This window comes from Citrus sinensis, chromosome 2, assembly GCF_022201045.2.
Source record: "Citrus sinensis cultivar Valencia sweet orange chromosome 2, DVS_A1.0, whole genome shotgun sequence".
Lineage (NCBI taxonomy): Eukaryota > Viridiplantae > Streptophyta > Magnoliopsida > Sapindales > Rutaceae > Citrus > Citrus sinensis.
This window is the reverse complement of record NC_068557.1, coordinates 21,971,003-21,989,258: the sequence shown is the minus strand read 5'-3', so window position 1 is coordinate 21,989,258 and position 18,256 is coordinate 21,971,003. Positions and strand designations below refer to the sequence as shown.

Below are 18,256 nucleotides of genomic sequence, written 5' to 3'. Positions count from 1 at the left end.
GTGCTTTTAAAAAAAATAAAAAATCCCAGTGATAATATGTTCGTAACTTTAACATTCGTGAACATACAGTAGAAGACAATTGATTATTTATCATTCGTTTTCGTTTTGAATGCAAAAATCTCTAGCGCCAAACAAGGCTTTAGTTGTTGGGTATGGATTGTTATGTATGTTTGTCAATTTGTGAACAGGCTTTAAATGTGTAGTTAATTAGAGGAGGTTAAACAATAAAGACCTGCGTGAACTCATTATATCCATTGAACCGGATCAATGTGTGCGTGTGTGTATATATTTTAGAAATATTCCAATTTAGAATTTTAGATTTGTTAAAATTTGAAAAAATTGTTAAGCCATATAGTTTAATATTGTAATGTCTGTGAAACTTCATAATTTAATAGTACAATGACACAATGATATTAAACCATATGGTTTAATAGCTTCTTCAGACTTTAATAAATTTCAAGATCTCAATATATATATATATATATATAGTCTAAAATCCTAAACTTTGTTAAAATTTGAGAAATCTATTAAGTTTTATGGTTTAATAGCATTATATTATTATACTATTAAACTATATAGTTTAATAATTGTTCGGAACTTTAACAAATTCAAGATATTATATTAGAACATCCGCACTAAACAACTTTCTGCAACATTATATTTTATTTTGCTATTAGATATACTAATGTCCTATCTGAATAATTCTTTTATGATGGATCTTAGGTCAGAATGAACTGAATTTACTTATAAATAGCGAAATTTCTTAAGTATAATATTTGTTTCACCATCACCTAGACAAGAAATAAAAAAGGTATTAAATTACGTACAATAATTCTTTTTTTAGTTAAAAATCCCGTGCCATCATGATTAGGATCCAAGGTTAGTACTATTGAGAGTTGAGACTGTCTTTAATTTTGCTTCACGTTCGTTAAAGTTCAATCAAAATTTGGAACTCAATAATAAATATAACATTTACCTTTTATGGTTTTTTTTTTTTGGTATAATTAATATAAAAATCGAGTGCATTCTCAATCATGTCCAGCAATAATTAATATTCAGGTCCATGATGAGACTTTGAATAGATTTTGTGATTTAATAGTTGACTGCAATTTCCTTACTAACATAACATGCAATTTTATGATTCAATACATGATACTCTGATACCCAATTCTATTCGTATACTGTAAATTGTATCTTACAGATATCTTCAATTGAATTCTTACCAATTTAGGATATATAAAGATTTTGGTCAAAATTTTAGAATTTTAAGTTATATACTTAAAAAAGAACATTAATAATTAGTGCATTAAAGGAAAGATTTTCTTTTTCTCGATATAGTATTAAAGAAGAAACCACTTCAACCACTTAGTAAATATCACTAAAATAAATAATTAAACAAAAGTCCTAAATCATTCCATAATAAAATATTATGCAATAATTAATGGGCTAAAAAGGGGTCTGTTTACAAGCAATCAAGAAATTCAAAACTAGCCGTTAACATTTAAAACCGACAGCTCGCCCACACAGCTCAGCCATTAACGCTCCATCTTTCTCCCCTAAGCTCAAAGCCTCAAAATTTATCTGACTTTCACGATCTTGCATTTCACGACGTCACTTTCTCTGTAACAATGTTCACTGAAGGCTTAGACGAATCCGCCATCAACTGGGTCAAGCAGGTACTCTTTTTTAATTTTCTCTCTTTCATTATTTTATTCTTCTTCATTTGGGTTTGTTTTAAAGCCTCTTTGAATCTTGATCTGTAATTTTTTCCTTTTTTTTTTCAGAAACAGGATTGTGTGGACGGAGAGCCGAGAATTCGATCACCATTAACGGAGAGATTATCGCATGACCCATTTCCGAAATCTCCTCTAATATTCAACAACAACAACAGCAATGCTCCTTCTCTTTTGTCTCCTCACAGTTTGCCTCCTTTGAAGTTCCACTCTGGTTTGTTAAAGAGTGTACTGACTCCTCGTCTCGACGACGCCGAAGATTGTGATGATAATGAGAATGACAACGATAACGAGGAGGAGAGTGTGGATTCGGTTTCTAGTAATATGGATGTTAGCTACTCTGAAGAAGAAGAAGAAGATTTATTTGATAAGGCGAGTGAAGGGATGCACAATGATGATAAAGGAGAGACTTTTGGGTATAAATCTGGCAATTATGCAAAGTTGAATAGAGGGTTTTTCAATGATTTGACGATTGAGGTGCCCGAGAGTAACAGAAGATTTACTGATGGTGATTTAGGGTTTAACAATTTTTCAAAGAAAATTTTGACCCCAAGTTCTGGTGGTCGTAGCATTAGCAATCACCTGAGAGAACGAGTTCAATTGCGCAATGCCCAGGTGAGATTAGATTAAAAGAATCGCCCTTTTTATTGTTCGTAATAAATGAGGTTGATTGTAGAGCTTAGCAAACTAGGATTGTGTTTAAGAAGTTAAATTTTTTTATTTTAATGATGAATGATGTTGGATATTATGTTGACATAACAAATTTATGAATTCAATTTAATGTTGATGATGCCTATAGCGTGCTGCAAGCAATGTGAAAACTATGATTAATGAAGTGGATGATATGGGAACACCAAGTGCACCTCCTATTATGGAAGTTGGAGCCGAGGAAAAAGAACAAATGGAGAAAACGGGGAATGGGGTCTGTGAGTCAAGAGTATCAGAGTGTCTGGATGGCACTAAAAATGTTTTGACCGATTGGAAATCACAGTTTCAGAATGTGAGTGAGCTTGACGAAAGGTATTATAATTGCTAGTTCTCTTTTGCACTTCGTTTATAAATTGGTGGACGTTTTTGATTTATACAAAGTTTTTGAGTTTCTTCATATTGCCTTATGCAGAGAAAACAATACTACAAGTGGGGAAAAGGTAGAAAAGATGTCTTATTGGCAAACCAGTTCATTGGACAACTCACCTTATTATAGCACCAGGTGCAATATTTGACCATAGATTTGGAGCTTTATTTCTGTATTTGGTATTTTCACAGTACTTCTTCAAGAAATATCCTTTATGAGTTATGTAGTTTAAAAATATAGTATATAGTTCTATAAACCACAGATTGTCAAGTTCATTTTGTTTTATTTTTATTAATGGAAGAAATTATTCTTAATTAATTGAATAAAATTTCTATGGGCATGCATGAAGCACACAGAAGAGAAATTTGATAATGTGTTTCCTATCTTTACGAACTTTTTTACATATCTAAAATGCTCCTTTTTATTCTTCTTACAGAATCTTCAATTCAATTCTTGCAGTGATCAATATGCCTGGCAAACACTTGTAGCTTATGATGCTTGCATCCGCTTGTGCCTATTTGCATGGGCAAGAGGCTGCACAGAGGCACCAGAGTTTCTGCGTGATGAGTGCTTGCTTCTTCGTAGTGCTTTTGGGTAGTAACTCATGCTTGTGAATTTCAATTTATCCATCATACACTCTTTGGTTCATTTCAAGTATGATTGGGTCCATCTGAATGTTCATATTATTGTAGGCTACACAAATTTTTGTTGCAACCTCGAGGTGTAAAACCAGTAGAATTGGGGAATTCTAAGTGTGCACAACATGTACATCTTGTGAAGGCAAAAAAAGTCATGGGGAAGATAAGAGTGGAAGGTAATGTCTCCATGTTAGAACATAGATTCATTCTTATTTAGAAATTAGATATTTGAAAGGATGGGCTTGAATTTACTTTTGTTCAGTATACTTTGGTCACCATGTTCAAACTTCCTATTGTTTTTTATACATTTGATCATAGTTTTAGTCCATATTTATTTTACATATGATGATGTTCAGTTCATAGAAGTGGTTACAGAAATTTAGGTCAGTAACTCCGAACTTATACCTCTAAGCTTACCAATCTATCTGTTTTGGATGTTTCAAAATAGAGAAAAGGATTGAAATTTTTTTGGAATGAAAATTCCATGGATTGCATTTGAACTGAGATCTGGTTGTTTGAAAATCACAGTGAAGAAAGTTCGAGTAATACCAAGGCGGAAGCTTAGAAGCACATACTCGCTCCGTAGTGCTATGTACATTGAAGCAGGGGCACAGTATGTCCGACGTGTTTCATCTCTAGTGAAAAATGGCATGAATTCTCTTAAACTAGCCTCATTCCCGCTGCAATCAGAAGGTTTGTGTTCATTGCAACACATGATAATATTTTCTTAGTTCATTGTAATTCGCTCTACAATGTAGATGAAAATAACTGGGAGGCTATAATTTGAAAGTTTTGATGTTGTTGCATTTGGATTATGAAGTTCATATTGTAGTTAAAAAGAGTCCATGGTGAATATCTTCAACTGTCCGAGAAATGTAATCATGATGGACTTTTTCGTGTATGTCATGGATACATCTGGTGGTGAGGGTTGATGTCTTTTATGTTGTTTCTGAACTATTGAAAAATAAATGCAGATCATTTATCATGCTTATTCCAATTGAAGAGTGCTACAGAAGAAACCGATGTTGAGAAAGGTTCTACTATATGCTTGCTTCCTGGAAGTGGCGATTATCATGTCTTGTAAGTTGCTTTCTTACTTTTCCACATATGCTGGCCTTTATTTTGACAGATTTGCATTGCTTATCACAGCATATACCGATTTGTTAATTATTTAAATCAAACTGTAGTAGATAAACAGCCCCTTGAAGTATAGAATGATTAGACTTTTGGGCATTGATATGCAGTAACGAATTTTAAAGTTGTTCTTAAATGCACTTGTAATTTCAGTTTTCCTGAGTGTGAAGGGGATGCCCTCTTGGTTGAAGTCCAAGATAAAAAGAACTCAGTCCATGGCAGAGCTACAATTCCAGTTTCATCCTTGACTGATAACCCTGTATGTATCCCTTACTCTATATCTAGTATTGGGTCTTTCGTAGAGAATAAATACAATTTCTACCATCTGATTATGTACTGAATGTGATTGTTGGTATTATTCAGAATGACAGAATTAGATGGTGGCCCATTTACCATGATGATCAAGAATGCGTTGGGAAGATCCAGCTATCCATTGGTAGTACAATCACATCTGACGAGACTAATCATATAAAGGTTTCATTTTACCATCCCAACTCCACTGGCAAAAATTTTTATTCCAAAAGTTGGTTTCAGATTTCTGATTTTATTTTTCTTTTTCAAACTTAGGGTAGTTTGGCAGTGCTTGTATGACTTAAAGCTAATTGAGTGATGGCTAGTAATACTATTAATGGTCACTTTTTTTTCTCTAAAGTTCATTTAGTAGTAGGCTTACTTAAATTAATATATCTGAAGTATTGGTTTTGCTATATACTTAAACTAATAAAGTGATGTCTGGTAATATGGTTAATAGTAGATTTTATGTGGGAAACTGGAAATCATATATTCAAAGTTATGGTCAAAAACTGGTCTAATGTGAAATGAATATTTTCATGATTTCATTTTAAGGAAATTAGCTTTTGTTAGCTGGTGAACATGAACATGTCTGCATGCTGAGATGAGATTGTGCATGACAACCAGGTTTTCATTTTGTGGTCTTTACATATTACAGAGTGGCTCTGTTGTGGAAACTCTGGCCTATGATTTACTATTGGAAGCTGCAATGCGTGCACAACATTTTCATCCTCGAAACTTGAGGCTACAAGGACCTTGGAAGTGGCTCTTGACTGAATTTGCAGATTATTATGGAGTTTCTGATTCATATACAAAGCTCAGGTGGTTAAAAATGTCAATTTTGTCAAGCTAAAAGCTCATGTAATGCACTTACATTTCTTGTCCAAAAAAAAAAAAAGAATATAATGCTCTTACATTTATGGTTGCCTTGAATTTTTTTCATCCTTTTTGTTTCCTTCTTAGATATCTTTTACATGTAATGAATGTGGCAACTCCAACAAAAGACTGCCTAGAACTTGTCAATGAGTTACTTGTGCCCATTCTAAAGGCAAGAAGTGAGAAAAGTTTGACTAGGCAGGAGGTACGGCTTCCCATTGCATTTATTTCCCTTTTGAAAATCTCATAATGTATTGTCTTTGCTTCCTGGCGACCTAGAGGTGATAGCATTTTTCCTTATTTATGTGATCCCCAGCTAGCGAGGCTGATGATCATTTTGAATATTTGAACTGGCTCTCTTGCAGAAAAGCATGTTATTAGATTGTGAAACACAAATTGAGAGTCTCTTGGAAAAGGTTTTTGAGAACTATAAGTCCTTGGATGAAAACTCTCCAACAGGGCTGGCTGAGTTGTTTGGTCCAGCAAAAGAGTCTGTTGCACCAGCTCTAGCTCCTGCTGTTCAAGTGTACTGCCTCCTTCATGATATACTATCTCAAGATGCACAGACTATGCTGAAAAACTACTTACAGGTGATTTAATTTGTTACTGGAACCAATGTAGGCTAATACATTCAACTCAGTTTCAAGTATGTATGCACATGTAAGACAAACTTAAATGTCCGTAAGTAACCACACTCTTTGCATCTTAGAGGTTATTAATATTTTCACTTAGTGGACATTGAACTATGTCATAATGCCTGGATTGGCAGTCTGCAAATGCATTACCAGTGGGATAAAGAACTGGCGGCAGGAAGGGGAGGAGAGGGGGGAGGAGTGTCAGACAGTTTTGTTCACATTCTAATATTTTCTTACATCAAACATACTGTAATTCAAATTTCAACCAAGTTCCCTGTTATGTTATGCAGACAGCAGCAAAGAAAAGATGTCGGAACCACTTGCTTGAGACTGATGAGTTTGTGTCAACCAGCTCAGATGGTTTCCTCATGGACTCCATTACAATGTCAACTGCTTATTTGAAGATGAAGAATTTGTGTATAAATATAAGGAATGAAATTCAGTCAGACATCAAGATACACAATCACCACATACTTCCAAGGTAGTAGCAACAATTATTTAAATGACAAAGGTTAATTTTGCATCTTGGAATGAAGTGTCCATTGACAAAGGTTAATTTTTCATTGACATACTCAAAAATCAGTCATATCCAATACCTTCTAACACACATTTCTCTGTTTCCAGTTCAATTGACCTTTCAAACATTGCTGCTGCTGTTTACAGCACCGAGTTATGCAACAGGCTAAGAGGTTTCCTAGCAGCTTGGCCTGCATCTAGCCCACTTCCGCATGTTAATGAACTTCTTGTAGCAGTTGCTGATTTTGAATGGGACATTGAGTCGTGGAATATAAGGTTCGTCAAGAAGTTCACCAAAATCCCATGTGGTGTTCGAGGAAATAAAATATAGTAGTAATAAAAAGTTTTAAGTATTATCTTGAGTGCTATCAACTCTGTTTATAACCTTTTGTGAATGTTGAAGCCATTGGCCTCATGCTCTATGTTCTTTTTGCTTCAGTCCAGTGCAGGGTGGGGTGGATGCAAAGGGTCTGTTCGATGACTACATAATGCTTTGGGTAGAGGATATGCAGCTTAAATTACTTGACCTTTGTAAGATGGAAAAGGTATCCTCACGATAGTTCTATGCACGCTTGAACAATATGTAGTCTCTCCTTTCCGATTATATTCACATGTGATTTATATGCATACAATTCTCTCCTTATGTCTACCCCTCATTCACTGAATTAATCAAGCATGGGCAAAAGATTAAGTGAATCAACAAATTGGACACTGCAAAGTGAACTTCTTTGGTTTACAAGGAGTTACTTTTTGCAGGTCCCCTGGTCCGGAGTAGCAACAAGTCACTCCACCTCACCGTTTGCAGAGGAAATGTATGAGAAAATTAAGAATTCTCTTATTGAGTATGAAGTAGTGATCAACCGCTGGCCTCAGTACTCGCTGGTATTGGAGAATGTAAGTTCCAATCTTTTTCTTCCTCAACAAATAAGCTGCATACGAGCATCAACACTGATATTCTGTCTCTCTTTCCTACAATATTCATTTCACTCCTTGGACTTTTGATAGTAGTATTATTTCATTTCCATTGACACTTTCATATTTGCTTTATTCATTTCTCAAAGGCTGTTGCCAACGTGGAAAGAGCTATCATAAAAGCTATGGAAAAGCAATACAACGACATTTTGACTCCTTTGAAAGACAGCATTCAGAAGAGGCTTAATCTTCATGTGCAAAAGCTTACAAGAAGACAGTCATCTACCCTGTACTCTGTTCCAAGTCAGGTGAGTGCGCCACATTCATGCTCTACTTCATAACATGGATGTTGACCCGGTTCTCTTGATATTCTTGACCCAAGTTTATTTTAGTTGACAATGCAAACGGTTTTGGCAGCTGGGAACTTTCTTGAATACCATCAAGAGAATTCTAGATATATTACATTGTCGAGTTGAAGATATCTTAAAATCGTGGGCATCTTGCTTGCCATCTGTTGGAGATAAGAAATCACTCTTCGGAGAGCAGATGAATGGAGTGACAGTTCTGTTGAGAACCAAGTACAAAAATTACTTGCAGGCAATAGTGGAGCAGCTAGTAAGCAATGTAAGTGTATTTGCTTGCACTCTGTGTTTGATGTTAACTCAAGTTGCTTAAATTTGATTTTGGTCTGTCGTGCTGATCCATACTACTATTTCAGCTGATTTCTAGTTTTCTCTATTCATCCTTTTGACGTAATTTTAATTTGCTCTATTGAGGGGTTAGGACTTTTGGTCCGCCCTTGTTTAGATGTTACTTTCTAACTTTTCTAATTTAAGTTTTCTCCTGCTTTGTTGAGGGTTATTCCTAAAAAAAAAGTTCATAATTAAAAATATAGTTTTTCATTAAAGCTCTCCTAGAACTTGTTGAAAAAGAATCACCAATGGTTGTTTGTTGAACTATTTCAGATGCAAGCTAATCGAAATACACGTCTTAAGAGGATTCTAGAGGAAATAAAAGAAGAAGATGCAGAGGCTGATGTTCGTGAAAAAATGCAGATGTTGAGTTCACAACTCATTGACTCCATTTCCAACTTACATCAAGTCTTTTCAAATAGGATATTCATTGCCATCAGCCGTGGGTTCTGGGACAGAATGGGACAGGTGAGAAACTCCATGACCACAAAAAGAAAAACTTATTGCCATTTTAGTTGGCATTTTTTTTAATTCTAACTGGAGAGAAAAGACTTTTTATTTTTCTGCTCATCTCTTTTTCAGGAATAACTTTACTACTAACACCCAACTATTAATTAATCAAACCATCATCTACCAAACACTCAACCACTAATAATAGGTAATTAACAGCTGTTTACTAATTGTAGCTAGTTACTAACTGTTCTTTCTGCGGTTCCCAACATGGAACTTTCCAACACTTTCCCTTTAGCTGATGCGACGACACTTTGCATTCCAAACTTATAGATTAAATCCTGAAACGTGGTGGTGGGTAGTCTTTTTGTAAGCACATCTGGTAGTTGGCTTTTGGAACAAACATACGGAACACAAATCTGCTCTGATTCAAGTTTTTCTTTGATGAAGTGTCTATCAATTTCAACATGCTTAGTCTAATCATGTTAAACAGGGTTGTGAGCAATACTTATTGCAGCCTTTTTGTTACAATAAAGTATTATAGGACTTTCTGTCTTGACCTTCAAGTTAGATAGAACTGTCCTTAACCACACAATAGCTCATATATATTGCAAACTCTACCTCTGCATTAGAGCGAGCCACCACATGTTGTTTCTTGCTTCTCCAAGTAACTAGGTTTCCTCCAATGAATGTACAATACCTGGTAGTTGACCTTCGGTCTATCTTAGAACTAGCCCAATCCGCATCTATGTAAAATTCTAGTTTACGTTCTTCTCCCTTTTGAAATAGAAGGCCTTTACCTGGTGATCCTTTCAAATACCTCAAATCCCGCAGACAGCTTCAGGGTGAGACTTTAGAGGAGCATGCATAAACTGACTAACTACACTCACGGCATAGGCAATGTCTGGCCTTGAATGAGATAAGTAGATAAGTTTGCCCACCATTCTCTGATATTCTTCTCTGTCCATAGGTTATCAGTTCTCTAAGTCCACGATTGGTTTCAATTGGAGTATCAATTAGTCGACAGCCAACCAATCCGACTTCTTGTACTAGATCTTAGGTATATTTCTGTTGCGTGATGTAGATTACTTGAAAAATAGGTTTGCACCTAAAAATAGCTATGTTACAGCTAATGACTAATTTACAGCTAATATATAATTACAACACATATTTTTTCTAATTTTCTAACACTCCCCCTCAAGCTGGTTTGAAAATATCCTCCATAGCCAGCTTGCCAACTAGAAAATCGAACTGTTTTGTATGTAGTCCTTTGGTAAAGACATCAGCCACTTGTTCTCCAGTAGGAATGTGCTCCATATGAACCAATCTATTATCTATCTTCTCCTTGATGAATGCTTGTCAACCTCTACATGTTTTGTGCGGTCATGAAGATGATTGTGTGCTATTGAGATTGTGTGCTATTGAGATTGCTGCCTTGTTGTCACAGCACAACTTCATAGGAGATGATTTTGTCGATTTTAACTCTTCCAACAGCCTCCTAATCCACATGATCTCACAAATACCATGGGTCACAGCTCTAAATTCAGCCTCAACATTGCTCCTAGCGACCACATTCTGTTTCTTGCTTCTCCATGTAACCAAGTTACCACCTACAAATGAATAGTATCCAAAAGTGGATTTTCGGTCTACTATGCTTCCAGCCCAATCTGCGTCTGTGTAGGCTTCAATCTGCAAGTGTCCTTGTGGCTTAAACAAAAGTCCTTTGCTCGGTGTCCCTTTTAGATACTTTAAAATTATGTAGACAGCTTCAAAGTGTGCCGGTCTTGGGGCATGCATAAACTGGCTAACCATACTAACAGAGAAGGATATATCTGGGCGTGTATGGGATAGGGATAGATAAATCAATCTCCCAACAAGTCTCTAATAATGGTCCCTACTCTTCACATTCTCAGCTTCTGCAGGTTGCAGTTTCACATTAGATTCTATAGGGGTTTCAGTAGGTTTACACCCTAGCATACATGTCTCGTTTAACAAATCGATAACATACTTCTTCTGATTTACAAAAATGCCTTCTCTAGATCTAGCAAACTCCATCCCAAGAAAGTATTTTAATGCCCCGAGATCTTTAATCTCAAACTCCTCAGCCAGTTTCTTTTTTAACTTTGCTGGCTCATCACAATCATCCCCAGTTAACACGATATCATCCACGTATACTATCAAGATAGCTATTTTACCATCATTTGAATGCTTGTAAAACATTGTATGATCAGCTTGACTTTGAATATATGCATAACGTTTTATCACTTTGCCAAAACGCTCAAACCAAGCTCTTGGTGACTGTTTAAGTCCATACAAGGACTTCTTCAATCTGTACACTCTCTCATTTCCACACCTTTCTTCAAAGCCTGTTGGGGAACTCATATATACCTCCTCCTCAAGGTCTCCATTAAAGAAAGCATTTTTAACGTCCAATTGGTGTAAGGGCCAATTAGAGTTAACAGCAAGAGACAACAAGACCCTAATTGAGTTGATTTTAGCTACCAGAGCAAAGGTCTCTTGCTAGTCTATCCCATAGGTTTGAGTACAACCTTTTGCAACAAGACGGGCTTTGTATCTCTCGACACTCCCATCTGCCTTACTCTTGATAGTAAACACCCATTTGCACCCCTACAACCTTTTTTCCATTCGGTAATTCTACCATCTCCCAAGTATCATTCTTCTTCAAGGCATTCATCTCTTTAAATAATGCCAACCTCCAATTCGGATCACCAAGTGCTTCCTGAATAATTCTAGGCACAAGTTTTGAACCTCCAATTCGGATCACCAAGTGCTTCTTGAATATTTCTAGGCACAAGTTTTGAAATGTTTGTAGTGAAAGCTCTATAATTGTCAGAAATTTTTTGATAGGAAATATATTTGGCAATAGGATGTTTGGTATAGGTTCGGGTTCCTTTTCTAAGGGCAATGGGGAGGTCAAGATCAAGATTCTGTTCAAGGATAACAGGGGCTGGTTCCAAAATAGATTCAGGTGCAGAGTTCTCTTTCCTAGAATCTTATCATAATGGTAAGTTTAAGTCAGTAATAGGAAAGGAAGAAGAAAGAACATAAGAAGGATTACCTGAGGCATTTAGATGACCATTGCTTAGGGCTTCCGGTTGACCACGTGCTAGGATAATAGCATGGTCTCTACCACCTCTAAGGACACCTTTCCTAGAATAAACCACAGGCTCAAGATTGTTTCTATTTTTTTCCATTCGTAGTATTTCTTTTTCTGTCAAACCAATGTCAGATTCGGTTTCTTTAGGTCTAGTTTCCAAGGTTTTTTTTTCAACAAAGGTATCAAGTAGTGTGCTAGGTAAGGGTTCAACAATTTCCCAAAAATTTGGTTCAACTATCTTTGGTAAAGTATGATGTATTTTCCCCTTGAAGCAAATTTTTGGTAAAGTATGATGTATTTTCCATGAAAGAAACATCCATAGTGACAAAAAAACGTTTTTGTAAGGGGATTAAAGCATTTGTAACCTTTTTTATTGGTTGCATACCCTATAAAAACACATTTTTCAGCTCTTGGATCTAATTTAGACCTTAGCCTCTTTGGAGTGTGCACATATGCTGTGCAGCCAAATATTTTCAAAGGTAAGTCAGAATTGATTCTAGATTCTGGGAATACCTTTTTTAAGCAATCCAACGGGATGATGTATTGTAAAACTTTGGTAGGTATCCTGTTAATAAGATACGAAGCTGTCAGTATAGCATCACCCAATAGATACTTTGGAACATTCATATAAAATATCATGGCTCTATCTACTTCTAACAAGTGCTTGTTCTTACGCTCAGCAATACCATTTTGTTCAGGTGTGTTGGAACAAGAGGATTGGTGTAAAATTTCTTGTTCATTTAAAAAAGTTTCCAAAACTTTATTAAAATACTTTGTTCTATTGTCAGATCTCAAAATATTAATTTTTGTTTGAAACTGAGTTTCAATCATCCTATAAAATTCTTTAAAAATCTGTTCTACATCAGATTTTTCTCTCATTAGGTAAACCCAACACAGACGTGTATGATCGTCAACAAAAGTCACAAACCATTTTTTTTCAGAAATTGTGGTCACTTTTTAAGGACCCCAAACATCATTGTGGAATAAATAAAACGGTCTTGAAGCATGATAAGGTTTTGGAATATAAGATTTTTTTTAACTTTTTGCCATTAAACAACTCTCACATTGAAATGATGAAGGATCAATCCCTTTAAATAGCACTGGAAATAAATGTTTTAAATAAGGAAAACTTGGGTGGCCTAAACGACAATGCCAAACCATTATTTGATCACGAGCAGATAAAGAACTAATACTACTTAGCCCTTGAACTATTTTATTACTAAGAAATTTATCCTCGAAATAATAGAGACCATTAATCATCCTAGCACTGCCAATCGTCTTCCCCGAGCTCCATTCCTGAAAAATGCAATAGGATTCATAGAAAATAACAGAACAGTTAGAGTCTCTAGATAGTTTGCTAACTGAGAAGAGATTACAAGCAAGTTTAGGGACATAGAGAACAGATATAAGATCTACTCTCTCAGAAAGTTTTATAAGGCCTTTTCCTACAATTGGTGAGAAATTACCATCGGCTATCCTAACCTTTTTATTTTCAGGACATGGTGAAAAAGTCTCAAACAAATGTAAGGAATTAGTCATATGTTCGGATGCCCCTGAATCTATTATCCATTGAGCAGATTTAAATTGACAAGATAGAGCATAGAATTTATTACCTGTGTGTGCCACAGGAACACTAAGATCATTGGGTACCGAATTAAATTTTAACAATGCAAGAAGATGCTCCATCTGCTCTTTGGTGAAGGGGCTGGTCTCAACCTCATTGGCAGTAGGGTTGGCTCGGCTAGCTTTCCCTTTCCAATTTGCAGGTTTCCCATGAATTTTCCAGCAGGTCTCACGGGTATGGCGAGGCTTATTACAAAAATCACACCAAACTTGCTGTTTTTCAGCAGATTTGTGTTGCAAAATAAGAGCCTTGCTTCCAGTCATGGAGACCAGGGCAGAAACTTCAGCAACCCCAGTTCCCTTCTTGCCAAACATCACATTCCTCTGACTCTCCTCTCTTCTGACCTCTGAAAAAACATCACCAATTGAAGGTAGGGGCTGTCTTCCAATAATTCTCCCCCTTACCTCATCAAAATCGACATTCAGTCCAGCCAAAAACTTAAAAATGCGGCCATCCTCTACAGTCTTTTCGTGATGTTGAGCATCCTCGGGAGATTTTCACTCATAGGTGTTGAAAAGGTTAAGGTCTTGCCAAATCCGCTTTAAGGAATTAAAATATTTTGTGACGTTGTGCTCCCCTTGCGCATCTCTCCGAGTTTGAGGATCAACTCAAAAATCTGTGATTGATTTTCGAGATCAGAATACATCTGATTTACATTCTCCCAAAGCTCTTGTGCCATTGGATAGCACATATAATTAGAGCTAATATCTTCTTCCATTGAATTCACAAGCCACGTTATTACCATGGAATTCTCGGCATCCCATGTAACATAGGCTGGATCATCCACTGCAGGAGCCTTCTGTTCACCAGTCAAATAGTCCATTTTTCCACGCCCTCTAATATATATCCTAACTGACTGAGACCATCTTAGAAAATTGTCACCATTGTGGTGATTTGTACAGAATGAGATTCTGAGGAGGTAGCACTGATTTTTGAAACATTCGTGCTACTAGGATTGTTCATGGAGAATTGAGGGACAGTACTGGAATTGAATGAAGAGTCAGACATGATTTTAGGGTGCAGGGATCAAAAGGAAGAAAAAAGGAATTCCGGCAAGATATTCTTCCTGCTCTGACACCAACTTAAAAAATAAATTTGCACCTAAATAGCTATGTTACAGCTAATAATTAATTTACAGCTAATATATAATTACAAAATAAATTTGCACCTAAATAGCTATGTTACAGCTAAAAATTAATTTACAGCTAATATATAATTACAGCACATATTTTTTCTAACTTTCTAACAAGATTCCATATTGCGATCTGGTCCCGAGAAATATCTCAAGGATTCTACATCTGTTCAAGGAAGATTGTTGGCTGCATGTAGATCTATACCATAAAATACAAGGACGATGGGTCATTGGACGGATACAAAGCAAGTCCACAATCTGTTATGTCTGATTTTTTCTCCAAGGCTTTTAATTCATCGTTTATTGCCTTTTTCCATGGATTTGAAGTTAAGGCCTCTTGAACAGATGTAGGAACTCTTTGGGACAATAGAGATGTGAGAAAAGCACCATAATGAGCAGAAAGGTTCTGCAAAGACACAAAAATAAGACATAAGGTGTTAGGTACAGCTCCGAACCCCTTTTCTTAAAGCAGTACGTAAATACATCATCTTGAGGAACAGAATTAGAAATCATAATTAAAGCATTATTTTCATTACTAACAATTGGAGCATGGGAAGCAATGACAATCCTTTTATTCTTGGAATACGTTCTTAGAGCGAGTGTTTTCTGAGCCTCAATATCTATCTTTGTTATTAGTTGAAAGAATGTTTTATGTGGAGTCGTACACTCTGATTGGTTGGAACGATGACTGTTAAACTGAATTTTAGTCTTACGTTGAAGGAGGTAGGTTCTTTAGTGGATGTTACTTCTGATTCCTCAGTAGCTGACTCCATGTTTGGAGGGCCCTTTGTAGTAGTATCCTTAGTGGTTATTACTTCTGATTCCTTAATAGATGACTCCATGTTTGGTTTGTTAATTGGCTGCACAATGTCCTCCACATCCTATTCCCGCCTATCTTCCTCCACATCCTACTAAATTAATAATGATTTTTCACAAAGGTCATATCCATAATAACATATGTCTTCTTTGTAGAAGGATGATAACATTTGTACCTTTTTTGATGAAGAGTAGCTAAGGAAAATATCCAAGTACCTTTAGTGGTAGTAAAACACACTTCAGAAATCTAGGATCAAGTTTACTCTGTAAATGGGGTTGAACAAGAGCATGAGTTTCTTCACAAGACTTTGACTATTAAGAAGGCATTCTGTTGATTAGATAAGTTGCAATAAGAATGGCATCCACCCAATAGCATTTTAGCTGGTTGGAACAAAAGAGATCTTTCTTCACCACTCCTCTAATCAGTACCCAAGTAGTTAAGTACGTCTCTTAGTTTACAAGGCCCAATCATCTTCCTTGATTGATCCTGAAAACAGCAACAGATGGAATAAATCCAACTGAACATTTAGGTCCTTTGTGAGTTTTCCAATAGACAACAAATTATAAACCAAGTTTGGTACACGAAGAACAGATTGTAAGATTATGGTGTTCGAGAAGAAGTGATTGCCAGGTTATTATGTTTGAGATTTTAGCAGTTATCTGACCAGCAACTGAGGAAAAAGTCTCATCAGCTACTTTAATTTTTTGTCTACCTGAACATGGTAAATAACTATGCTTGTCATATGATCAGAAAACCTGAATCAGTGATCTAGGTACAAGAATCATGCTTTAGAAGTATTGAGGAGGCTTTTGTAGTTGATGAAGCCATGGAACAAGAACCTCTAATGGTGGGTTCAGATCAGGGTTGGTGCTGGAGCGATCAAGTTGGTTCAACAGTTGTCAGAGCTTTTCCAAATCTTGTTGGTTAAATCCCTCTAGTCCTTGTCCACTGCTTCGATCAATAGTTGAAGTCTGATTTGCTTGGCCTGCCCAGTTGCTTCAGATTTTGTGGCTTCCCACATAGTTTCAAATATGTAGCCTATGTGTGCCTCTATTTATTGCAGTAGTCACAGCAAGAGCAGAATATTTTATGGTTGCGTCTCCACCCTCTATGGTTTTAGTGTCCACCAGTTCTTTGCTCTAATGATAGCGAATGGTCCATCAAAATCAGGTAGAGGATTTTCCCCGAGGACTCGATCCCTTGCTTGCTCATACACTGAATTGAGTTCTAATAGAATCTGTATGACATGTTCTCTTTCCAGAAGATCTCTTATAGCCTTTGCATCTTTGGAACATTGCAGCTTCACAATCTGGTACAAATCCAATTCAGATAACAACCCTTTGAGAGTGTTATAGTAGTCTGTGGCATTCATGGACTTCCCGCTTTGCGATATAAATCTATCTCTTAACAAAACCAACTTTGGAATATGTTTTGTTCACAGCATCCCAAATCTATTTGGCTATATAGGTTTTCTTGATTCGGGGTTCTAAGGAGTTAAGTAACCAAGGTATTACCATGTAATTCTCAGTATGCCTTATCTCAAATTTGGGATCCTTTCCTTTGCTTTTCAAGGAGATTTTCATGACCTGAGAACACTCTATGAAGTTCATTCCATTAAGTTTGGAGGTGGTAATCTGGAGGGTGGAGTTCTCAGCATGGATAGCACTGAAAGAGGTGTCAGCTTTAGTCATTTCTAAGATGGCTTCAGGAAGACTAAGTTGGCAATTAAGGCCGTAGAAGAAAATGGCTATGAAGGCCATGAATAACACTAGGCAGAAAATCTAAAGCTCTGACACCGTGAAGAGAAGAGGCTTTTTAATTCTCTACTTATCTCTTTTGCAGTAATTACATGTATCTGTGTGTGTGTGTGTGTGTACGGAGATTAACTTAACTACTAACACATAACCATTAATTAATCTAACCTTTATCTACTACACTCAGCCACCAATAATTGCTAAATAACAGCTGTTTACTAATTGCAGCTAGTTATAACTGTTATTTCTACAGTTTCCAACGTGGCACTTTCCAACACTAACAAACTTAATTTGTTATTTTACTAGATTGTTCTCAAGTTTCTCGAAGGCAGAAAGGAGAATCGAGTGTGGTATAATGGCTCTTACTATGCTCTTGGAGTAAGTAGTTTGCTTTTTCATTCTATGTTTTTGCTTCTCGTGCATTTTCTCTTGCAACAAGTTTCATTTGAAGCACTTCTAATTTTACTTCTCTGCAGATTTTGGACGACACATTTGCCTCCCACATGCAGCGATTGCAAGGAAATTCACTGCAAGAAAAGGATCTTGATCCTCCTCGTTCAGTAGTGGAAGCTCGATCTATTCTCTGCAGAGACGCAGCTAATTCAACAGATACATCTTCCTACTACTTTGTCTAGCAATGATCTTCACAGGAGTATAGTAACAAAAATTTTCAGCCCATAAGTTTGATTCTTTCTGTAAATTTTGAAAACAAATATACAACAGAAACGAGAAATACTTGTAGCAATTTTTGATTCATAAACAATAAAGGCCAGAAAATTGCCATATTTCTCTCTGATGATTGGTTGTGGAGTCTTTGCAGATGTGTGCTTAACCATTAAAGCAAACATCATTTCTCGAC

General features: G+C 36.2%; 1 protein-coding gene across 1 annotated transcript; it reads left to right on the top strand.

The window, feature by feature from the left end:
* Window positions 1–1,432: 1,432 nt before the first annotated feature.
* On the top strand, window positions 1,433–18,190 carry LOC102624182 (uncharacterized). The gene is made up of 22 exons (XM_006469329.3): window positions 1,433–1,676; window positions 1,785–2,348; window positions 2,533–2,753; window positions 2,854–2,943; window positions 3,268–3,402; window positions 3,501–3,622; window positions 3,975–4,139; window positions 4,421–4,526; window positions 4,734–4,839; window positions 4,944–5,054; window positions 5,530–5,693; window positions 5,835–5,952; window positions 6,113–6,337; window positions 6,673–6,863; window positions 7,007–7,174; window positions 7,338–7,443; window positions 7,655–7,792; window positions 7,960–8,118; window positions 8,228–8,434; window positions 8,776–8,970; window positions 17,704–17,775; window positions 17,874–18,190. Exons 1-22 carry the CDS (start codon window positions 1,629–1,631, stop codon window positions 18,030–18,032), a joined length of 3,570 nt encoding a protein of 1,189 aa, XP_006469392.1. The 5' UTR covers window positions 1,433–1,628; the 3' UTR covers window positions 18,033–18,190.
* The last annotated feature ends 66 nt before the right edge of the window (window positions 18,191–18,256 follow it).